The sequence below is a fragment of the Ranitomeya imitator genome, chromosome 1 (genome assembly GCF_032444005.1).
Source record: "Ranitomeya imitator isolate aRanImi1 chromosome 1, aRanImi1.pri, whole genome shotgun sequence".
In the NCBI taxonomy this organism is placed as follows: Eukaryota; Metazoa; Chordata; class Amphibia; order Anura; family Dendrobatidae; genus Ranitomeya; species Ranitomeya imitator.
The window spans coordinates 795604107-795630010 of record NC_091282.1 but is presented as its reverse complement, the minus strand read 5'-3'; the positions used below and the strand labels follow the sequence as shown (position 1 = coordinate 795630010).

The window sequence follows — 25904 nt, the reverse complement described above, 5'->3', positions numbered from 1 at the left end:
AGCCTCACGCTACAAATTGAGCACCTAGTATATCTGCAATATAATTGTCTAAGGCTATGTGCACACGTTGCAGATTAGGCTTAGGAATTTCTGGTGCGGATTCTGCCTCTCCTGGCAGAAAACGCACCTGCGGATTTGTCGCGTTTTTTGTGCGGTTCCGCAGCGTTTTTTTCTGCATTTTTGCTGTGGTTTTCTTGCGGATTTGCTGCGTTTTTTACCCCTGCGGTTTCCTATAATGGAATGGGTACAAAAACGCTGCAGATTCACAAAAAAGAAGTGACATGCTACTTCTTTTAAACCGCAGCGGATTTTCCGCAAAGTGTGCACAGCATTTTTTTTTCTCATTGATTTACATTGTACTGTAAATCAATTTCTGATCTGCAGCGTTTCTGCACCTCAAAAAACGCTGCGCATCCACAGAGAATCCGCAACGTGTGCACATAGCCTAAGGGTCACTTCCGTCTGTCTATCTGTCAAGGATATTCATTGGTCGCGGCCTCTGTCTGTCATGGAAATCCAAGTCGCTGATTGGTCGTGGCAAAACGCCCACGACCATTGCCACGACCAATCAGCGACGGGCACAGTTCGGCAGCAAAATGGCCACTCCTTGCTCCCCGCAGTCAGTGCCCGCTCCATACTCCCCTCCAGTCAGCCCTCACACAGGGTTAATGGCAGCGTTAATGGACCGCATTATGCCGCGGTGTAACGCACTCCATTAACGCAGCTATTAACCCTGCGTATGCAGCATCTATAGTAAAAAGATCTAATGTTACAAATAATAATAAAAAAAGGTTATTCTCACCCTCCGACGTGGCGCGGTGTCTTCGGCAGTGCAAGCGGCAGGTTACGGTGCCAAGGATGGTATGCGAGAAGGACCTTCCATGACGTCACAGTCATGTGACCGCGACGTCATCACAGGTCCTGCGCTCATACTGGAAGCTGCCGCGTGCACCGCACACAGGCACCAGGACTTCAATTGGCCTTCGGAAGGTGAGTATATGTTTATTTTTTATTTTAAGTCTTTTTTAACCACGCATATAGGGCCCACATTGCTATATACTACGTGGGCTGTTACATACTGCGTGGGCTGCGTTATATACTACATGGCTGCTATGTACTACGTGGGCAGTGTTATATACTATGTGGGCAACGTTATATACTGCATGGGCTGCGTTATATGCTACATGGCTGCTATATACTATGTGGGCAGTGTTATATACTATGTGGGTAATGTTATATACTGCGTGGGCTGTGTTATATACTGTTTGGCCTGTGTTATATACTGCATGGCCACTGTTATGTACTGTGTGGCCTGTATTAACGCATCTGGTATTCAAGAATATGTCGTGGCCTGTGCTATATACTATGTGGCTGCTATATACATACATAAATACATATTCTAGAATACCCGATGCGTTAGAATCAGCCCACCATCTAGTATATAATACAAGGGGCAGGATATACACACAGTACAATAGAACATGGCATCTATATATCAGGACATCTAGAAGATGTAGAACCGAGTCCACAGCGCAAACCACTGAGCCGACGTTCTCATGCGCTTCATACAGGACAGAAATAGTGATGAGCACGTTAGGCAATCCCTGCGTGTCTCGCGGCCGTTAGGCAATCCCTGCGTGTTTTGCGGCCGTTAGGCAATCCCTGAGTGTCTCGCGGCCGTTAGGCAATCCCTGCGTGTCTCGCGGCCGTTAGGCAATCCCTGCGTGTCTCGCGGCCGTTAGGCAGTCCCTGCGTGTCTCGCGGCCGTTAGGCAATCCCTGCGTGTCTCGCGCCTGTTAGGCAATCCCTGCGTGTCTCGCGCCTGTTAGGCAATCCCTGCGTGTCTCGCGCCTGTTAGGCAATCCCTGCGTGTCTCGCCCTGTTAGGCAATTACTGCGTGTCTCGCGCCTGTTAGACAATCCCTGCGTGTCTACCGCCTGTTAGACAATCCCTGCGTGTCTCGCGCCTGTTAGACAATCCCTTCTTTTGCATACACACCAAAGATCCCATTAGCACCCGAGCACCCCGGTATCACCTTATCCGACCACATTCGCTCATCGTTAATAAACAACCTTTCCTTTTTCTTGCTCCACAGGGTTCAGGCTGCAGTAAAGATGATTTGCCAGAAGTCACATGGCACAAAACGGAATTCTCCAATCCTGCATTTGATTTTAATCTATAATTTGTACAATTATTTGGGCTGTGAAAAAATAAATGGGATTTTGCAATGTGTCATCCAAAAAATATTTATGGTTTTGAATGTTTTTTTTTTCTTTTTTTACAATTTTTAGGAACAAAAAACATGTTCCCGATAGTTATAACGTTCTGCTCCTTTATGAGCCTTCCCGCTGAACAATGTCACACAGGAGACAACATGGCTGCGTCGCTTTCTCTCCTCTATCAGGGAGGGAGTTCTGACATTTGTTGTTCCTCCTCTTTGTACAGATCCTTCCGTTGTGTGCGACCAGTACAACACAAAAACATTGCCCTTAAAATTATATTACACAGTACCTCATTGTCAAGAGAAATGCATTTCCTTCTCTCCTAGGACTGATCTCTCAAAATTCACAGGTAAAAGTTAGAAGATTTCTTTAGAGCAACTGTTGTTTTATTCCTCTGAATCCAAGAATAAGTGGGGGCCTCAGACTTGCATTACTCAGCTGAAAAGAGATCACACGGACCCCAAACAGCACAACTTTGTACACAAAACTGCCACTCAGACTGGATCCACTTCTATGGGAGGCAAGCTGCAGTACCAAGAACGGCCACCACACAGTGTATGGAGCCGATTATCAACTTCCCCTGAGCCTGGACAATCCCATATATATATATATATATAAAAATTTTCATGGGTGGAACTGAATGACTTTGTCCATGAGATTGTCACAGATGATGATTACATGATTGATTCGCCAACATATCAGACAAATCGAAAGTCGCTACAAGACTTCGTGGAACCTAACAATATCCATGGCCATTGGCTCTCCAACATTAGGAATTGTGACACCCCTTCCTCATATATGTAAAAACAGCTGGATAAAGTGTCTGCTCTGCCACTTGCACTGGTCTCGCTCTTGCATGTTGTGGCTGGGGGTCTCTTGAGCAGAAGTGTACAACATCTGATATGTTGTATATGAGGTTGTGGAGTGCGAGTCGGGAGACCCCCGGCCCACCTGGGCTGCACACAAACCGTAAAAGTGGCAGCCGAGACCCAAGTCAAAGAGCAAGGACATCAGAACTAAACCACAAAATGTAACTAGAATTTTTTTTATTAATAAGTTACATTAAATTTTAGACAACATATGAAAATCCAGAATACATTTGCTCTTAGACGGGATTTTTTTTGCACTTTTTTGTTTTGTTTTAAATCAGCGATCGGTGATTTTTGTTTAATTTTATAAACGGCTCCAGACCTAATTGTGATTCCTCCAGGTCTCCGCACCCTCATTGCCAGATATATACAAAAGAAAAACATAAAAAAAGACACGTAAAATGTCACGACAGACCAGGATTTGACTGCTCACTGTGGATTTATTAACAGGTCTCATGTTAAAAAAAAACAAACAAAAACAAATCTTACAATTTATAATTACAGAAACAAAACAAAAATTACATAAAAGTAAAAACCAGGCCCCTCCGTAAGCAGTAGTGTGTGGGTGGCCTCCCTCAGCCTGAAGCACATGGGGGGCGACCAATCACGCAACAGAAGTCCTCAGAAACCTCACTTTTTTGTTTTAAAAACTTAAAAATAAGTGCAAGTCCTATACAGTGTATCAGAAAAATCATCATTAGCCCAAAGGAACCAAGGAAATGTAACCTAATGACAATCCGACTGTCAGAATTGGCACGAAAGGCACGCTAGTAATGACAGCGATGACACGGGGGCGCCACGAGCATAACTACAAGCTCGTCAAGGAGCGTGGCCGCGGCTCGTGGGTAATAAAATGTATTATACAAGGAAGCAAGAAGAGTAAATATACACATGGGGGGAAGCGCCACCGAAGCAACGTATACATGGGGCGTGGAAACCTACTGTCAATCACGTGGCCTCATGCAGGTTAGAGACTCACTGCTCTGTGCTGGAAAAAAAAAAGGTTTTGTGGTCGCCACAATTAATAATAATAAAAAAAAACATACCAAATATAATTTGCTGCAAATAAACAAAAACCGGAACAACCAAATGGCAGTGAAAAAATATGATGGACTGCAGCAAAAATAGTGTTCAGTCCTACGTGAGTTCTTCTTAAAAGTTGGAAAACGCAATTAAAAAAATAATATATATGTATTTATTTCTGTAGTGTCGTCACCGGCTAATTCATGAATGGGATGAATTTGCAAAAGTAGAAAAAAGTGTCAGGAAGTGGAACAGAGCGGTGCATGAGGGAACTTTTACACGTTATTTTTTTTTAAAAACAAGAATACTATTATTAATTAACTTAGAAACACATTTATCTGGATCTTCAGTAACTCAATTTCTCAGGTTGGAAATGTGCGGATGATTGGGAAATGCCTTCTCCGCCCACATGCAGAGCTGCAGCATTCTGCTCCTCGTCCCGTCCACACTGTCAAAGTAGCAGAACGCATTTAGTACAAGCACGAACCAGATGTTTGGATGCAGCTTTGGATGTGACTGGAGTAGAGCAGGTGTTCAGGAGAAACATTTCCAACCTGACACAATACCATCGGCCACACTAGAAAACCCCCCATACATGATTAACCTCGGAGGCCACTGTGAATACATGTTCCTTTAAGACAAGAGTTTACAATTCGGCATCTCGCCCCGGCACACGAGTGCGGCAATCTCACCCCGGCCACACGAGCGCGGCGATCTCACCCCCACACACGAGCGCGGCGATCTCACCTCGGCACACGAGCGCGGCGATCTCTCCCCGGCACACGAGCGCGGCGATCTCACCCCGGCACACGAGCGCGGCGATCTCACCCCGGCACAAGAGCGCGGCGATCTCACCCCCGCACACGAGCACGGCGATCTCTCCCCAGCACACGAGCGCGGCGATCTCACCCCGGCCACACGAGCGCGGCGATCTCTCCTCGGCACACGGGCGCGGCGATCTCTCCCCGACACACGAGCGCAGCGATCTCTCCCCGACACACGAGCGCGGCGATCTCTCCCCGGCACACGAGCGCGGCGATCTCTCCCCGGCACACGAGCGCGGCGATCTCTCCCCGGCACACGAGCGCGGCGATCTCTCCCCGGCACACGAGCGCGGCGATCTCTCCCCGGCACACGAGCGCGGCGATCTCTCCCCGGCACACGAGCGCGGCGATCTCTCCCCGGCACACGAGCGCGGCGATCTCTCCCCGGCACACGAGCGCGGCGATCTCTCCCCGGCACACGAGGGTGGCGATCTCACCCTGGCACACGAGGGAGGCGATCTCACCCTGGCACACAAGGGTGGCGATCTCACGGATGCTTGAGCAACAGAGCGCATGGTACCGTGGAGCTTTTGCGGTTGAGAAATGTACAACTCTACACGTAATAAAATAATTAAAATAAACTTCCTGGAGTAGTTTGCAGAATTATGGCGCAATTTCATTAGAAATAGTTAGGCTTTAAATACTGATTTATGAGAACATTATTTCAGGCCCAGTGGGCTGCTGACTGTGTGGGACAACTCCCCAGGCTGTCAGAGCATGATGGGAGTGGTCCTCACAGAGTTAGTGTCTCTTCCTCTCCTATTTGCAGGGACCATTAGAGATCCCAATAACAAGCTACACGTTCCTAGACAAAAAACCCAATCATGTTCCTAGTTTGCGTTTCCTCCTCCGCCAGTCACCGATTCCTGTGGCAGCAGCTTTCGTCGTTTCCCAGAATCTAGCAGCATCGTACAAAAAGGGAGATAATCATATAAAAAATTTTTTACAAAATAAAAACCTATCAGTGGAACGGATATTAGAAACGGTCAACTCATTTGCATATAAAAGCTCCATCACATATATTAAACCTTGATTTTTCTTTACGTTGTATCTACAATAATGGGGTGGGGGTGCTGTTTGTTGGGGGAGAGAGGTAGGGGATGTCCGTGCAACACATCTTGGCACTATTGCATGGGACTGACACACTACAAAGATGACATCTCTGGAGAGTGAGCGCCAGCAGCACCCGCTATGCGTCACAGGCAGAGTGATCCAGGCCATCCAGCGTCAGTTGGTTCCTATGTGGGGAGTTGGGGCTCGGCGGGCTGCTCGGGTTGGAGCTGTTTGAGGGAGTGGAATGTTTTGTGGAGTCTGAATCCGGCTGCAGGATGAAAACAGAGACAAAAGCATATTACATACACCACAAGGGGAAGCTCACTACACAGCCACTATCAGAAGGAGCTCACTACACATAAATATACACAGCCACCACAAGGGGGAGCTCTCGACACAGCCACTACCGGAGGGAGCTCACTACACACAGGTATATACAGCCACCACTATGGGGAGCTCACTACACACAGCCACTACCAGAGGGAGCTCACTACACAAATATATACAGCCACCACTAGGGGGAGCTCACTACACAGAAACCACAAGGGGGAGCTCACTACACAAATAAATACAGCCACCACCACTAGGGGGAGCTCACTACACAGAAACCACAAGGGGGAGCTCACTACACAGAAACCACAAGGGGGAGCTCACTACACACAGCCACTACCAGAGGGAGCTCACTACACACAGCCACTACCAGAGGGAGCTCACTACACACAGCCACTACCAGAGGGAGCTCACTACACACAGATATACACAGCCACTACCAGAGGGAGCTCACTACACACAGCCACTACCAGAGGGAGCTCACTACACACAGCCACTACCAGAGGGAGCTCACTACACACAGCCACTACCAGAGGGAGCTCACTACACACAGCCACTACCAGAGGGAGCTCACTACACACAGCCACTACCAGAGGGAGCTCACTACACACAGCCACTACCAGAGGGAGCTCACTACACACAGCCACTACCAGAGGGAGCTCACTACACACAGATATACACAGCCACTACCAGAGGGAGCTCACTACACACAGCCACTACCAGAGGGAGCTCACTACACACAGATATACACAGCCACTACCAGAGGGAGCTCACTACACACAGCCACTACCAGAGGGAGCTCACTACACAAAGATATACACAGCCACTACCAGAGGGAGCTCACTACACACAGATATACACAGCCACTACCAGAGGGAGCTCACTACACACAGCCACTACCAGAGGGAGCTCACTACACACAGATATACACAGCCACTACCAGAGGGAGCTCACTACACACAGATATACACAGCCACTACCAGAGGGAGCTCACTACACACAGCCACTACCAGAGGGAGCTCACTACACACAGATATACACAGCCACTACTAGAGGGAGCTCACTACACACAGCCACTACCAGAGGGAGCTCACTACACACAGATATACACAGCCACTACCAGAGGGAGCTCACTACACACAGATATACACAGCCACTACCAGAGGGAGCTCACTACACACAGCCACTACCAGAGGGAGCTCACTACACACAGATATACACAGCCACTACTAGAGGGAGCTCACTACACACAGCCACTACCAGAGGGAGCTCACTACACACAGATATACACAGCCACTACCAGAGGGAGCTCACTACACACAGATATACACAGCCACTACCAGAGGGAGCTCACTACACACAGCCACTACCAGAGGGAGCTCACTACACACAGATATACACAGCCACTACCAGAGGGAGCTCACTACACACAGATATACACAGCCACTACCAGAGGGAGCTCACTACACACAGATATACACAGCCACTACCAGAGGGAGCTCACTACACACAGATATACACAGCCACTACCAGAGGGAGCTCACTACACACAGCCACTACCAGAGAGAGCTCACTACACACAGATATACACAGCCACTACTAGAGGGAGCTCACTACACACAGCCACTACCAGAGGGAGCTCACTACACACAGATATACACAGCCACTACCAGAGGGAGCTCACTACACACAGATATACACAGCCACTACCAGAGGGAGCTCACTACACACAGCCACTACCAGAGGGAGCTCACTACACACAGATATACACAGCCACTACTAGAGGGAGCTCACTACACACAGCCACTACCAGAGGGAGCTCACTACACACAGCCACTACCAGAGGGAGCTCACTACACACAGATATACACAGCCACTACCAGAGGGAGCTCACTACACACAGCCACTACCAGAGGGAGCTCACTACACACAGATATACACAGCCACTACCAGAGGGAGCTCACTACACACAGCCACTACCAGAGGGAGCTCACTACACACAGATATACACAGCCACTACCAGAGGGAGCTCACTACACACAGCCACTACCAGAGGGAGCTCACTACACACAGCCACTACCAGAGGGAGCTCACTACACAAAGATATACACAGCCACTACCAGAGGGAGCTCACTACACACAGATATACACAGCCACTACCAGAGGGAGCTCACTACACACAGATATACACAGCCACTACCAGAGGGAGCTCACTACACACAGCCACTACCAGAGAGAGCTCACTACACACAGATATACACAGCCACTACTAGAGGGAGCTCACTACACACAGCCACTACCAGAGGGAGCTCACTACACACAGATATACACAGCCACTACCAGAGGGAGCTCACTACACACAGATATACACAGCCACTACCAGAGGGAGCTCACTACACACAGCCACTACCAGAGGGAGCTCACTACACACAGATATACACAGCCACTACTAGAGGGAGCTCACTACACACAGCCACTACCAGAGGGAGCTCACTACACACAGCCACTACCAGAGGGAGCTCACTACACACAGATATACACAGCCACTACCAGAGGGAGCTCACTACACACAGCCACTACCAGAGGGAGCTCACTACACACAGCCACTACCAGAGGGAGCTCACTACACACAGATATACACAGCCACTACTAGAGGGAGCTCACTACACACAGCCACTACCAGAGGGAGCTCACTACACACAGATATACACAGCCACTACCAGAGGGAGCTCACTACACACAGCCACTACCAGAGGGAGCTCACTACACACAGCCACTACCAGAGGGAGCTCACTACACACAGATATACACAGCCACTACTAGAGGGAGCTCACTACACACAGCCACTACCAGAGGGAGCTCACTACACACAGATATACACAGCCACTACCAGAGGGAGCTCACTACACACAGATATACACAGCCACTACCAGAGGGAGCTCACTACACACAGATATACACAGCCACTACCAGAGGGAGCTCACTACACACAGCCACTACCAGAGGGAGCTCACTACACACAGCCACTACCAGAGGGAGCTCACTACACACAGCCACTACCAGAGGGAGCTCACTACACACAGATATACACAGCCACTACTAGAGGGAGCTCACTACACACAGCCACTACCAGAGGGAGCTCACTACACACAGATATACACAGCCACTACCAGAGGGAGCTCACTACACACAGCCACTACCAGAGGGAGCTCACCACACAAATATATACAGCCACCACTAGGGGGAGCTCACTACACACAGGTATATACAGCCACCACCAGGAAAGAGCTAAATGCATACAGATGTATATGAATGCAATAATTTTTATTATTATTATTTTTTTTTTTTTTTTAACTCAACCACCTTTTTAAAAAACAAAATGCAGTGCTGTAAGAAATCAGAAATTATGACAGGATGGGAAAGGAGATTACCTCTTTTTCTATGTCTTGATCAATGTCTGATATACTTCTTGATGAATCACCTGTACCTGAAGGGAACAAGTGTTTCACATTAGTGATCTCCGGACGTGGACATATTGATTGAGGTGAAAATTGAATACATAGCGAAAACGCCAATAGTTCTCAATGATCAGACATCTCCAGAATGGAAAATTGGCTAATACCACGCTGTGGCAGTTTAGGGATAAAAGCAGAGGAACCCGTGTGAGGCTAGCCCCTTACCTGAGGATGGCCAGGAGATGTAGGACCTGCTTCTGAGCTGCTGCTGTCGGGCCAGGTTGGTGGTGGAGGGTGGACGTGACTTTTCTCGGGGGTTTTCATCTTGGGCCGATGGCATGACAGTCTATGGAGGAGAAACCAAGATTTTAGTGTTACTGTTATTATGTTATTTACACAGTGTTAACGGGGCAATGTCCTTTATACTGGGTGCAGCAGACGGACTCAAACACCCGATGCTCAGGGCGCGGCAAGAAGTGCAGGATATAGAACCTCTACTCATCCAACTCTGCAAGATTAGGCCAGCAGGGGAGTGGTTAATTTTACACTGTAAATTTCCTTTAAGCAAACATCTGATAGTCGGAAAGAGGTCCATCTGAAGGCTGAGCGGATATAATAAATCACTCGGCACATTATTATCACCACAGAGGATCTGTACACTTCTGTGTCCGTCTGATAATCCGAAACATCCCATAATCCAATCACATTGAATTAAATGAACTTTACTAAAGCAGAAAGTTACAGCAAAATGTGTTATAAGCCTCAAAATCCAAAAATATTCCAAAAAGCTGCATGACAGGTATACGGTATATTCTGCACCTGAAGCGGTGGAGACAACACTGCAAACCACAGAGAGCAGGCGTTCAACATGATTAGAAAAACATGGCAGCGCCACCCCAGACTACAGTGGCTGCATGCAGTACTGCAGCTCTGCTCCGCTGACCTGAATGTGGCTGCAATACTGGACGCGACCTATGCAGAGGGGTGGAGCTGTTCATGGAAGAAACCAGCCATGCATTTATAACCCTGGGATCTGCTCAGGATTTCTCCCGTCATGCTGCTGGTTAGTTGCTGCGTTTCGGGCTTGCAGGGATGGGGGTGGATTCCTGCTACCGTTTCGCTATACTCCTACCCTTAGTAAAGAGTGAGCAGAGGAGGAAGAGGGTTGAAAGCTCGGCTTGTGCAGCAGATAGTTGTTGGCAGAGATAGACTCAAAGTTTGAAGAAGGCAAGATCAGGAGAGTTTGGAGAGCGCGGTGCGTGAGGACATTCACTCTGAGAATCGGAGAAGAGCAGTGTCTTATGTGAATGTGCATTCAGAGTTCAGCATCATCATCTCTGCCCCCTGCTAGCTCAGTATCTGCGCAGAACAGTCTCTGCAGATGTTTGAAAGCAGCTCTGGATGTGACTGGAGTATACGAGACGCTGTGATATGCAGCTCTGGATGTGACTGGAATATACGAGACGCGATGAGCCGCTGATATTTTACCAGAGGGAGATCCATCAGCACTTGCATCCCGTCTCCAGGACCCATGTGCGCCACGTGGTTGAAATTGGTGGGGTTGGAGATCATCTTCGAGCGCAGCTCGGGATCTCGGAGCATTTCCCTACAAGACGAGGGTGAGTTTTAGGTGAGTCCACATCTACGTTACCGGTAAATGATAAAAGCCGCCATATACGCCACCGATACCTGCGCTGCTGTAATCGTTCTTCTTCCGGGACTTTAAAGACGAATCTTCGCTTACTCCTGGTTCTCACCATCTGCTTCTTGCTGTTATCGGACGTCTCAGGGACTGTGAGGACGGCCCCTTCTAGAAGACATTGGAAACAGACATTTCTACAAACCATCAACAAATAGAATTAGAAGCTGCTGACAGGTTAGGACTTTACACCATTCCCATAGTCTAGGTGGAGTTTGTCTTACCGATCCTCCTCCGCCGATAGCATCTCATTGTGGACCTGTGACTGCTGCAGTGGCCATTGCTTATAGATGCCGACCGAGTCACAGATCCATTTAGAGGCCATCGAAGGAGACCATGACACAGTCAGGAGGGCGTCTCTGCATCTTTGCTACCACTGATTTTGGAGAATGGGGCCCTGCTGTTGGAGAGATGGCCGGCTGGTACCTTGCAGGATGAGCCCCCATCAGATAGCAGTAGACTTGACTTCACCGGCCCCACTTACCCCCAGATAGGGCAGCGAGCAGAGCCGGAATAACCCTATAAGTACTGTGAGTGCACATGGGTGAACATAAACCAACCTGAATATGTGCTCTTCAGATACAGGAGGCGCGGAGGCTCCGAGTTCAACAGGTTGAGGGTCCCTTCTACATTTAATGGCTTGATCTGCCAAAGAAGCAAATATCCAGTAAATACATATATGCAACATATAGGGGCGGGTATGTCACTGGGGGTCCGACTCACCCTCCTCAGTCCTATGGTCTGCACCCATTCCATAGAGTGGACGTCAAACACATCAATTCCGTATTCACTGTAGATTGTCACATAGGAAGGACTACAACCTGGGGGAAAACAATATATATATATATATATAAATATCAATCAGTTTACTTATTTAGGGGGAAGTGATTGCGCCTCACTGGTTACAATGTACTGTAGCATCCTATATAGAGGTCTATAAGCCCCCTATAAACAGAAAAGAAGCCAAGTACTACTTTTTGCTTTACCTGCCATACACAAGATTTAAGAGGTTAAGCAAACAAGATGGGGGGTTCCCCATGACCATCACTGCAGGGGACCTTTTTGAAGACCACCATTGCAGCCCGCCAGGTCCCCTGCCGCTTCTTGCATTGCATGCACATGGTGACGACATAAAGGCCCCTTCACACTAAGCGACGCTGCAGCGATACCGACAACGATCCGGATCGCTGCAGCGTCGCTGTTTGGTCGCTGGAGAGCTGTCACACAGACCGCTCTCCAGCGACCAACGATGCCGGTAACCAGGGTAAACATCGGGTAACTAAGCGCAGGGCCGCGCTTAGTAACCCGATGTTTACCCTGGTTACCATGCTAAAAGTAAAAAAAAAAACAAACACTACATACTTACCTACCGCTGTCTGTCCTCCAGCGCTGCGCTCTGCTTCTCTGCTCTCCTCTTGTACTGTCTGGGAGCCGGAAAGCAGAGCGGTGACGTCACCGCTCTGCTTTCCGGCTCACAGCCAGTACAGGAGGAGTGCAGAGCGCAGCGCTGGAGGACAGACAGCGGTAGGTAAGTATGTAGTGTTTGTTTTTTTTTACTTTTAGCATGGTAACCAGGGTAAACATCGGGTTACTAAGCGCGGCCCTGCGCTTAGTTACCCGATGTTTACCCTGGTTACCAGTGAAGACATCGCTGGATCGGTGTCACACACGCCGATCCAGCGATGTCTCCAGGGAGTCCAGCGACGAAATAAAGTTCTGGACTTTATTCAGCGACCAACGATCTCCCAGCAGGGGCCTGATCGTTGGTCGCTGTCACACATAACGATTTCATTAACGATATCGTTGCTACGTCACAAATAGCAACGATATCGTTAACAATATCGTTATGTGTGAAGGTACCTTAACTGTTGGTCAATAATCGACCGTCCCCCGATCAGGGGGTGAGCGCAGTGACAGCACCAACGTGGGCAAGACTTGGTGGTGACCGCTCTCAGTCAGGAGGGCTAGGGAGTGCCTGCATACATCCACCACGGTCCAACCCTTTCCCACCAATAGACATGCTGCTACTGCCCCGTGACATGGCACGCTCAGGGATCTCACTTTCATGTTCTGTTTTTATATTGTGGCCTCTTACCCCCCCAAAAGTCCACACAAATATTTCCCAGAAAAAAAACACAGGGGCTGATATTATTCTGTGCTCTGTGGTTAGGGCTTATATTCAGGGGAGGTGACATATACTTATTTTTGTTGCCATGAACAACAATCCACATTTATTCTGGACCAAGAAAGTATACACACACACACAGACACTGCACATACACGTGTATATACGCACACACTGCACATACAAGTGTATATACACACACACACTGCACATACACGTGTATACACACACTGCACATACACGTGTATATACGCACACACTGCACATACAAGTGTATATACACACACAGACACTGCACATACACGTGTATATACACACACTGCATACACGTGTGTATACACACTGCACATACACGTGTATATACACACACTGCACATACATGTGTATATACACACACACACTGCACATACACGTGTATACACAAACTGCACATACACGTGTATATACGCACACACTGCACATACAAGTGTATATACACACACACTGCACATACACATGTATATATGCACACACTGCACATACACGTTTATATACACACACACACAGACACTGCACATACACGTGTATATACGCACACACTGCACATACACGTGTATATACACACACACAGACACTGCACATACACGTGTATATATACACACACACAGACACTGCACATACACGTGTATATACACACACACTGCACATACACGTGTATACACACACACTGCACATACACGTGTATACACACACTGCACATACACGTGTATACACACACACTGCACATACACGTGTATACACACACACTGCACATACACGTGTATACACACACACTGCACATACACGTGTATACACACACACACTGCACATACACGTGTATATACACACACACACTGCACATACACGTGTATACACACACACACTGCACATACACGTGTGTATACGCACACACTGCACATACACGTGTGTATACGCACACTGCACATACACGTGTGTACGCACACATTGCACATACACGTGTGTATACGCACACATTGCACATACACGTGTGTATACGCACATACTGCACATACACGCGTGTATACGCACACACTGCACATACACGCGTGTATACGCACACACTGCACATACACGCGTGTATACGCACACACTGCACATACACGCGTGTATACGCACACACTGCACATACACGCGTGTATACGCACACACTGCACATACACGCGTGTATACGCACACACTGCACATACACGCGTGTATACGCACACACTGCACATACACGTGTGTATACGCACACACTGCACATACACGTGTGTATACGCACACACTGCACATACACATGTATATATGCACACACGTGTATATGCAGAAACTGCGCACACAAATGTATATATGCAGGCACTGCGTGCACACGTATATATGCAGACACTGCGCACACACACACACGTGTATATGCAGACACTGCGCACACACACGTGTATATGCAGACACTGCGCATACACGTGTATATATACACACACAGCACATACAAGTGCATACAGTACAGACCAAAAGTTTGGACACACCTCATTTAAAGATTTTTCTGTATTTTCAGGACTATGAAACTTGTACATTCACACTGAAGGCATCAAAACTATGAATTAACACATGTGGAATTATATACTTATCAAAAAAGTGTGAAACAACTGAAATTATGTCTTATATTCTAGGTTCTTCAAAGTAGCCAACTTTTGCTTTGATGACTGCTTTGCACACTCTTGGCATTCTCTTGATGAGCTTCAAGAGGTAGTCACCGGAAATGGTTTTCACTTCACAGGTGTGCCCTGTCAGGTTTAATAAGTGGGATTTCTTGCATTATAAATGGGGTTGGGACCATCAATTGAGTTGTGCAGAAGTCTGGTGGATACACAGCTGATAGTCCTACTGAATAGACTGTTAGAATTTGTATTATGACAAGAAAAAAGCAGCTAAGCAAAGAAAAACGAGTGGCCATCATTACTTTAAGAAATGAAGATCAGTCAGTCCGAAAAATTGGGCTTTGAAAATGTCCCCAAGTGCAGTGGCAAAAACCTTCAAGCGCTACAAAAGAAACTGGCTCACATGAGGACCGCCCCAGGAAAGGAAGACCAAGAGTCACCTCTGCTTCTGAGGATAAGTGTATCCGAATCACCAGTCTCAGAAATCGCAGGTTAACAGCAGCTCAGATTAGAGACCAGGTCAATGCCACACAGAGTTCTAGCAGCAGACACATCTCTGCAACAACTGTTAAGAGGAGACTTTGTGCAGCAGGCCTTCATGGTAAAATAACTGATAGGAAACCACTGCTAAGGACAGGCAACAAGCAGAAGAGACTTGTTTGGGCTAAAGAACACAAGGAATGGACATTAGACCAGTGGAAATCTGTGCTTTGGTCTGATGAGTCCAAATTTGAGATCTTTGGTTCCAACCACTGTGTCTTTGTGTGACGCAGAAAAGGTGAACGGATGGACTCTACATGCCTGGTTCCCACCGTGAAGCATGGAGGAGGTGGTGTGATGGTGTGGGGGTGCTTTGCTGGTGACACTGTTGGGGATTTATTCAAAATTGAAGGCATACTGAACCACCATGGCTACCACTGGATCTTGCAGCGGCTTGTTATTCCATCCGGTTTTAGTTTAGTTGGACCATCATTTATTTTTCAACAGGACAATGACCCCAAACACACCTCCAGGCTGTGTAAGGGCTATTTGACCAAGAAGGAGAGTGATGGGGTGCTACACCAGATGACCTGGCCTCCACAGTCACCAGACCTGAACCCAATCGAGATGGTTTGGGGTGAGCTGGATCACAGAGTGAAGGCAAAAGGGCCAACAAGTGTTAAGCATCTCTGGGAACTCCTTCAAGATTGTTGGAAGACCATTCCCGGTGACTACCTCTTGAAGCTCATCAAGAGAATGCCAAGAGTGTGCAAAGAAGTCATCAAAGCAAAAGGTTGCTACTTTGAAAAACCTAGAATATAAGACATATTTTCAGTTGTTTCACACTTTTTTGTTAAGTATATAATTCCACATGTCTTAATTCATAGTTTTGATGCCTTCAGTGTGAATGTACAATTTTCATAGTAATAAAAATACAGAAAAATCTTTAAATGAGAAGGTGTGTTTAAACTTTTGGTCTGTACTGTATATACACACACAGCAAATATATATGTATATATACACACACAGCACATACACATGTATATATACACACATACAGCACATACACGTGTGTATATATATATATATACACACACACAGCACATACACGTGTATATATACACACACACAGCACATACACGTGTATATACACACACAGCACATACACGTGTATATATACACATACACAGCACATACACGTGTATATATACACATACACGTGTATATATACACACACACGTGTATATATACACACACTGCACATACACAGGTATATACATACACTGCACATACATACCAGTCTCCTCTAGACTCCTGTTGTCAAAGGACCTTGGGTGACATTATGGTCACATGACTTATGTCACCAAAGGTCCATAAGCAGGCAACCTTGGAATAGGAATGTTTTGGCCCTTCAGATGCTGGGGGCACTGCACAATTGCCCGGTTTTCAACCCAGCCAACAACGGCTGAGACTAACTATTGCTTATACTTCAAAAATCCAGGGAAATCATGCTGGGGCTTATTTTCAGGGAAATATGATAAGCGATATATTTAATAATAAGGAGAAATAGCAGCATGGCCCTAATGTTGTTGGTGCAAACAACCCACCAAAAAGGCTCCAAATGTAGGAAAAATAGATTGGAAGCAGCACTCCAATGGAAAGCAGTGAAAAAAGTGGGCTTTATTCACACAGATACATGCAACGTTTCAGCTCCTCATTTGAAGCCTTACTTAATGCTAAAGGCTTCAAAAGGAAATGCAACGCCTCGATTATCCAATCTCCAAAATCTTAAAGGGAACCGGTCGCCCCCAAAATCGAAGGTGAGCTAAGCCCACCAGCATCAGGGGCTTACCTACAGCATTCTGTAATGCTGTAGTTAAGCCCCCGATGTATCCTGAAAGATGAGGTTAGATTATACTCACCCAGGGGCGGTCCCGCTGCGGTCCGGGTCCGATGGGTGTCGCGGTCCGGTGCCTCCCATCTTCATAGGATGACGTCCTCTTCTGGTCTGCACGCTGTGGCTCCGGCGTACTTGGTCTGCCCTGTTGAGGGCAGAGCAAAGTACTGCAGTGCGCAGGCACCGGGCTTTTGACCTTTCCCAGCACCTGCGTACTGCAGTACTTTGCCCTGCCCTCAACAGGACAGACCAAGTATGCCAGAGCCGCAGCGTGAATACAAGAGGACGTGACCGTATGAAGATGGGAGACCCCGGACCAGACCGCAGCGGGACCGCACCTAGGGGCGTATAATATAACCTCTTTTTCTCATCTTTCAGGATACACCGGGGGCTTATCTCACCTTCGATTTTGGGGGTGACAGGTTCCCTTTATAAAAAAAAAAAATGAAAAAAACTATGGCTGTGTGAACACGGTGCGTTTTTTATGCTTTTTTCTGTGCTGATTTGGCCCCAAAATGCTAGGAAATACTTATGCCAGCAAAGTCAATGAAAATCCTGAAGTGTTGTACATATAATCCGTGTTTTTCCTTTCAGGATTTGCTGTGTGTTGAGCATGTCAATTCTCTGTGCGTTTTTCACCCATTGAATGCACATAAGAAGAAAAAAAAACACATGCAGAACCGCTGCAGAATTTGCACAGATTTTGCTGCCAAGAGATGCAGAAATTTCTGCAAGCAAATACTCAACGTGTGCACATACCCTATCAGGAACTATTTTTTTTAGAAAATATATCAGTGGACATCAGTCCATTCACTGTGGAATGCAAATAAAGCGGATCAGAGGAAAATTGATACAAATCTCTTCTAGAGTCAAAAAACAATCCAGAGAAGAAAAACAAAACAACTTCAAGTTGAAATAAGAAATAAAGAAAAATCTCAACAAAATTGCTTATTCCCTGCTCAAAATTTTCTCTGAAATTCTTAAATTAAGAATAGAACTAAGAAACAGAATTAAATAGTTCGGTCCAATTTCTACTCTACAGTGAATAAACCCTCTAAACGTATAACTTTAAGGGTAAAAAAAATGGAGAATTAAAAGTAGAATTAATTGTTTAAAAAACAAGAGTGTTCATTTTGTACCCATCCTAAAGAAATAGTGCACAAATTTGCCAAACACTATAGTAACTGATGTAACTTCGCAGAAAATTCATTGATTCCCAAACCAAATTTGAGTACTATAGAAAACTTTTTTGAAAAAGGCAATACAAAACAATCCAGTTTAAGTCACGAGTTTCAGACCCATTTCATTAATACCGATATCAAGATCTCCTCCAACAGATTAAACCATATAGTCCTCCATATAATAAATCAGGATCAGTTGGGCTTCATAAAAGGATGACGAGCATCGGATGGAACGAGTAGATCTCGTCATTTAACAGAATTTCTAGATAAAAAGAAAATCCCTTCACTTTTACTTACACTACATGCGGAGAAGGCATTCCACAGAATCAATTGGTTATATTTGAGGAAAACATTGGAAACATCTGGCTTTTAAGGAACAAGCAGTAAAAAATATTAACCCCTTAAGCCCCAAGGGCGGTTTGAACATTAATCACCTGGCCAATTTTTACAATTCTGACCACTGTCCCTTTATGAGGTTATCACTCTGGAACGCTTCAACAGATCATGATGATTCTGACATTTTTTTCTCATGACATATTGTACTTCATGATAGTGGTAAAATTTATTTGATATTACCTGCGTTGATTTGTGAAAAAAAAATGGAAATTTGGCGAAAATGTTACAATTTTCCAACTTTGAATTTTTATGCCCTTAAATCACAGAGATATGTCACACAAAATACTTAATAAGTAACATTTTCCACATGTCTACTTTACATCAGCACAATTTTGGAACCAACATTTTTTTTTGTTAGGCAGTTATAAGGGTTAAAAGTTGACAAGCAATTTCTCGTTTTTACAACACCATTTTTTTTAGGGACCACATCTCATTTGAAGTCATTTTGTGGGGTCTATATGATAGAAAATACCCAAGTGTGACACCATTCTAAAAACTGCACCCCTCAAGGTGCTCAAAACCACATTCAAGAAGTTTATTAACCCTTCAGGTGTTTCACAGGAATTTTTGGAATGTTTAAAAAAAAAAATGAACATTTAATTTTTTTTCACCAAGGGTAACAGGAGAAAATGGACCCCAAAAGTTGTTGTGCAATTTGTCCTGAGTACGCTGATACCCGACATGTGGGGGTAAACCACTGTTTGGGCGCATGGCAGAGCTCGGAAGGGAAGGAGCGCCATTTGACTTTTCAATGCAAAATTGACTGGAATTGAGATAGGACACCATGTCGCGTTTGAAGACATTGAAACCCCCCACAAGTGACACCATTTTGGAAAGTAGACCCCCTAAGGAACTTATCTAGATGTGTGGTGAGCACTTTGACCCACGAAATGCTTCACAGAAGTTTATAATGAAGAGTCGTAAAAATAAAAAATCATATTTCACAAAAACTATATTTTCGCCCCAATTTTTTATTTTCCCAAGGGTAACAAGAAATTGGACCCCAAAAGTTGTTGTGCAATTTGTCTTGAGTATGCCGATACCCCCTATGTGGGGGTAAACCACTGTTTGGGCGCACGGCAGAGCTTGGGAGGGAAGGAGCACCATTTGACTTTTCAATGCAAAATTGACTGGAATTGAGATAGGACGCCATGCCGCATTTGGAGAGCCCCTGATGGGCCTAAACATTGAAACCCCCAAGTGACACCATTTTGGGAAGTAGACCCCCCTAAGGAACTTATCTAGATGTGTGGTAAGCACTTTGACCCACAAAGTGCTTCACAGAAGTTTATGACGCAGAGCAGTGAAAATAAAAATTCTTTTTTTTTCCACAAAAAATATTTTTTAGCCCGCAGTTTTGCATTTTCCGCAAGGGTAACAGGAGAAATTGGACCCCAAAAGTTGATGTCCAATTTGTCATGAGAACGCGGATACCCCATATGTGGGGGGGAACCACCGTTTGGGTGCATGGCAGAGCTCGGAAGGGAAGGAGCGCCATTTGGAATGCAGACTTAGATGGACTGGTCTGCAGGCGTCATGTTGCATTTGCAGAGCCCCTGATGTACCTAAACAGTAGAAACCCCCCACAAGTGACCCCATATTGGAAACTAGACCCCCCAAGGAATTTATCTAGATGTGCTGTGAGAACTTTGAACCCCCAAGTGTTTCACTGCAGTTAATAACTCAGAGCCATGAAAATAAATCTTTTTTTTTTCCCACAAAAATTGTTTTTTAGCCTCCAGTTTTGTATTTTCCCAAGAGTAGCAGGAGAAATTGGACCCCAAAAGTTGTTGTCCAATGTGTCCTGAGTACACTGATACCCCCATATGTTTGGGCGCACGGGAGAGCTCGGAAGGGAAGGAGCATTATTTTACTTTTTCAACGCAGAATTGGCTGGAATTGAGATCGGACGCCATGTCGCGTTTGGAAAGCCCCCGATGTGCCTAAACAGTGGAAATCCCCCAATTCTAACTGAAACCCTAATCCAAACACACCCCTAATCCTAATGCCAACGGTAACCCTAACCACACCCCTAACCCTAATCCCAACTGTAAATGTAATCCAAACCCCAACCCTAACTTTAGCCCCAACCCTAACCCTAACCCCAACCCTAACCCAAGCCCCAAACCTAACTTTACCCCAAGCCCTAACGGGAAAATGGAAATAAATACATTTTTTAAATGTTATTATTTTTCCATAACTAAGGGGGTGATGAAGGAGGGTTTGATTTACTTTCATAGCGGGGGTTTTTTAAGCGGATTTTTATGATTGGCAGCTGTCACACACTAAAAAACGCTTTTTATTGCAAAAAATAGTTTTTGCATCTCCACATTTTGAAAGCTATAATTTTTTCATATTTTGGTCCACAGTGTCATGTGTGGTCTTGTTTTTTGCGGGACGGGACGTTTTTATTGGAACCATTTTCGGGCATGTGACAATTTTTGATCGCTTTTTATTCCGTGAATGACCAAAAACCAGCTATTCATGAATTTCTTTTTTATATAATTTTTTTAAGTTTTGGCGCTTTTATACGATAAAAACTTTTATATAAAAAATAACTTTTTGCATCGTTTTATTCTGAGGACTATAACTTTTTTATTTTTCGCTCATGACGCTGTATGGCGGCTCGTTTTTTGCGGGAGAAGATGACGTTTTCAGCGGTACCATGGATATTTATATCCTTTTTTTGATTGAGTGTTATTCCACTTTTTATTCGGCAGTATAATAATAAAGCGTTGCTTTTTGCCTCTTTTTTTTGTGACGGTGTTCACTGAAAGGGTTAACTAGTGAGATAGCTTTATAGGTCGGGTCATTACGGATGCGGCGATACTAAATGTGTACTCATTGTTTTTTTCATTTAGATAAAGAAATGTATTTATTGGAACAATATACCGGTATACATATTTTTTTATTAAGGAATTTTTTTTTTATTTTTTTTTCTTACACATGTAAATATTACTTTTTTACATTGCCCCAGGTTTGATCGCAGTATTCCGGGGGTTAATGTGCCAGGGGCGGTCCGTGACCGCTCCTGGCACATAATGCCGGATGTCAGCTGTGATAGTCAGCTGACACTCGCATATGACTTACTATCCCGTCGGTGGTCATACGGGCCCACCCCACCTCGATGGGATAATACGTCTAATGTCAGAAAGGGGTTAAGGCTCTTCATGCCGGTCCAACTGCCAACTTTTGGCTAGTGGCTATCTGTCGAGCGCCTTCTCCATTACCAACAAAACACATCAAGGCTGTCCGCTTTCCCCTTTATTATTTGCCAGGGAACCATTAGCGGAAAAAACAACATTAATAATAGCAATAAAATCTGTCTTTACGATGACGACATAATCCTGTCTCTAGGCTACCCTCTTATTTCAATCAAAGAAGTTTTTCTTACACTCAAGAAATTTGCGTTTCATACTACAAAGTCAACAAAAATAAATACAAAATTCATCCCTTTTTTTAACTGATGTCCAAACCAACTCACACATAAAATATATCCTCTTTTTTGGGAAAATGATTCTATCAATTATGTAGGACTTGTCTTATGTAGATCCCACTAAAATACAAAACATGATATTAAAAATCTCACTCAAGATTATTCAGGAAGATTTGAAGAATTTTTTAAATGTTCACTTTTCATGGATGGGAAAGTTAATGATCTTTAACCCGTCTGACATTAGACTTGCTATCCCGTTGAGGTGGGGTGGGCCTGTATGTCCACCGACGGGATAGTACGTCATATGCGATCGTCCGTGCTCATGGGGGAGCGCAGCCAAGTGTCAGCTATAGCAGCTGACATCCAGCACTATGGGCCAGGAGCGGTCACGGACCGCTCCTGGCACATTAACCCCCGGCACACAGTGATCAAAGATGATCGCAGCATTCCGGCAGTATAGGGAAGCATCGCGCAGGGAGGGGGGGCTCCCTGCTTCCTTCCCTGAGACCCTCGGAGCAATGCAATGTGATCGCGTTGCTCTGAGGGTCTCCTACCTCCTTCTCCCTGCAGGCCCCGGATCCAAAATGGCCAAGCGGGGCTGCTTCCGGGTCCTGCAGGGAGGTGGCTTACCAGCGCCTGCTCAGAGCAGGCGCTGGTATGCCAGGAGTCCTGCATGTCAGATTGCTGATCTGACACAGTGCTGTGCAAAGTGTCAGAAAAAAATATTCAGATGTGTAAAAAAAAAAAAAAAAATTACTAAATAAAGAAAAAAAAAATATTGTTCCCATAAATACATTTCTTTAAATAAAAAAAAAACCAGTAAAAGTACACATATTTAGTATCGCCACGTCCATAACGACCCGACCTATAAAACTGTCCCACTAGTTAACCCCTTCAGTGAACACCGTGAAAAAAAAAACAGGCAAACAACAACGCTTTATCATACCGCCAAACACAAAGTGGAATAACACGCTATCAAAAAGACGGATATAAATAACCATTGTACCACTGAAAACGGCATCTTGACCTGTAAAAAACGAGCCGCCATACAGCATGATCAGCAAAAAAATAAAAATGTTATAGTCCTCAGAATAAAGCGAATCAAAAATTATTATTTTTTATATAAAATAGTTTGTATCGTATAAAAGCGCCAAAACATAAAAAAGTGACATAAATGAGGTATCGCTGTAATCGTACTGACCCGAAGAATAAAACTGCTTTATCAATTTTACGAAACGCAGAACGGTATAAACGCCTCCCCCAAAAGAAATTCTTGAATAGCTGGTTTTTGGTCATTCTGCCTCACAAACATCGGAATAAAAAGCGATCAAAAAATGTAAAATGCCCGAAAATGGTACCAATAAAAACGTCAACTCATCCCGCAAAAAACAAGACCTCACATGACTGTGGACCAAAGTATGGAAAAATTATAGCCCTCAAAATGTGGAGACGCAAAAACTATTTTTTGCAATAAAAAGCGTCTTTTAGTGTGTGACAGCTGCCAATCATAAAAATCCGCTAAAAAACCCGCTATAAAAGTAAATCAAACCCCCCCTTCATCACCCCCTTAGTTAGGGAAAAATAATAAAATTTAAAAAATGTATTTATTTCCATTTTCCAGTTAGGGCTAGGGCTTGGGTTAGGGTTGGGGCTTGGGTTAGGGTTGGGGTTAGGGCTAAGGTTGAGGCTAATGTTAGGGTTGGGGCTAAAATTAGGGTTGGGGCTAAAGTTAGGGTGTGGATTACATTTACGGTTGGGATTAGGGTTACCGTCGGGATCAGGGGTGTTTCCCCCTTAGGGAAAAATAATAAAATTAAAAAAATTTGGGAGCTAGGGTTAGGGTTGGGGTTAAAGATAGGGGTGTGGTTGGTGTTAGGGGTGTGGTTAGGGTTATGGTTAGAGTTGGGATTAGGGTTTCAGTTAGAATTGGGGGTTTCCACTGTTTAGGCACATCAAGAGCTCTCCAAACACGACATGGCGTCCAATCTCAATTCCAGCCCATTCTGCGTTGAAAAAGTAAACCAGTGCTCCTTCCCTTTCGAGCTCTCCAGTGCACCCAAACAGGGGTTTACCCAAACATATGGGGTATCAGCGTACTCAGGACAAATTGGACAACAACTTTTGGGGTCCAATTTCTCTTGTTACCCTTGGGAAAATAAAAATTTTGGGGGATAAAAAAAAACTTTTTGGGGGAAAAAATTATTTTTTATTTTCACGGCTCTGCGTTATAAGCTGCAGTGAAACACTTGGGGGTTCAAAGCTCTCACAAAACATCTAGATAAGTTACTTGGGGGGTCTAGGTTCTAATATGGGGTTACTTGTGGGGGGGGGGGTTCTACTATTTAGGTACATTAGGGGCTCTCCAAACGCAATGTGACGCCTGCAGACCATTCCATCTAAGTCTGCATTCCAAACGGCGCTCCTTCCCTTCTGAGCTCTGACATGCACCCACACGGTGGGTTCCCCCCCACATATGGGCTATCAGCATACTCAGGACAAATTGGACAACAACTTTTGGGGTCCAATTTCTCCTGTTACCCTTGGGAAAATACAAAACTGGGGGCTAAAGTATAATTTTTGTGAAACTTTTTTTTTATTTTAACGGCTCTGCGTTATAAACTGTAGTGAAACACTTGGGGGTTCAAAGCTCTGACAACACATCTAGATAAGTTCCTTAGGGGGTCTACTTTCCAAAATGGTGTCACTTGTGGGGGGTTTCAATGTTTAGGCACATCAGGGGCTCTCCAAACACGACATGGCGTCCCATCTCAACTCCAGTCAATTTTGCATTGAAAAGTCAAACAGCGCTCCTTCCATTCCAAGCTCTGCCATGCGCCCAAACAGTGGTTTACCCCCACACATCGGGTATCAGCATACTCAGGACAAATTGCACAACAACTTTTGGGGTCCATTTTCTCCTGTTACCCTTGGTAGAATAAAACAAATTGGAGCTGAATTAAATTTTTTGTGAAAAAAAGTTAAATGTTCATTTTTTTTTAAACATTCCAATAATTCCTGTGAAACACCTGAAGGGTTAATAAACTTCTTGAATGATTTGTTTTTGAGCACCTTGAGGGGTGCAGGTTTTAGAATGGTGTCACACTTGGTTATTTTCTATCGTATAGACCCCACAAAATGACTTCAAATGTGATGTGGTCCCTAAAAATAATGTTGTTGTAAAAATGAGAAATTGCTGGTCAACTTTTAACCCTTCTAACTCCCTAACAAAAAAAAATTTTGG

At 45.1% G+C, this 25904-nt stretch overlaps 3 protein-coding genes across 5 annotated transcripts in view; 2 read left to right on the top strand and 1 right to left on the bottom strand.

Moving 5' to 3' along the window:
* AMN (amnion associated transmembrane protein) overlaps positions 1-2244 on the top strand; it is a 70426-nt gene extending 68182 nt beyond the window's left edge. The window contains 1 exon segment of the mRNA XM_069735727.1: positions 2096-2244. Within this exon segment, the coding sequence (XP_069591828.1) occupies positions 2096-2182 (87 nt within the window). The 3' untranslated portion in view covers positions 2183-2244.
* Positions 1-25904, top strand: part of LBHD2 (LBH domain containing 2) — a 764964-nt gene that overhangs the window by 363017 nt on the left and 376043 nt on the right. The window lies entirely within an intron of this gene.
* The window catches only part of CDC42BPB (CDC42 binding protein kinase beta), a 96321-nt gene continuing 73668 nt past the window's right edge, over positions 3252-25904 (bottom strand). For all 3 annotated transcript variants that reach the window (XM_069737678.1, XM_069737685.1, XM_069737692.1), the window contains 7 exons: positions 12199-12296; positions 12036-12120; positions 11466-11586; positions 11265-11382; positions 10002-10122; positions 9753-9808; positions 3252-6259 (listed from right to left, as the gene is read on the bottom strand). In XM_069737678.1, the coding sequence (XP_069593779.1) occupies positions 6128-6259; positions 9753-9808; positions 10002-10122; positions 11265-11382; positions 11466-11586; positions 12036-12120; positions 12199-12296 (731 nt within the window). In that variant the 3' untranslated portion in view covers positions 3252-6127. The remainder of the gene's footprint in view (positions 6260-9752; positions 9809-10001; positions 10123-11264; positions 11383-11465; positions 11587-12035; positions 12121-12198; positions 12297-25904) is intronic.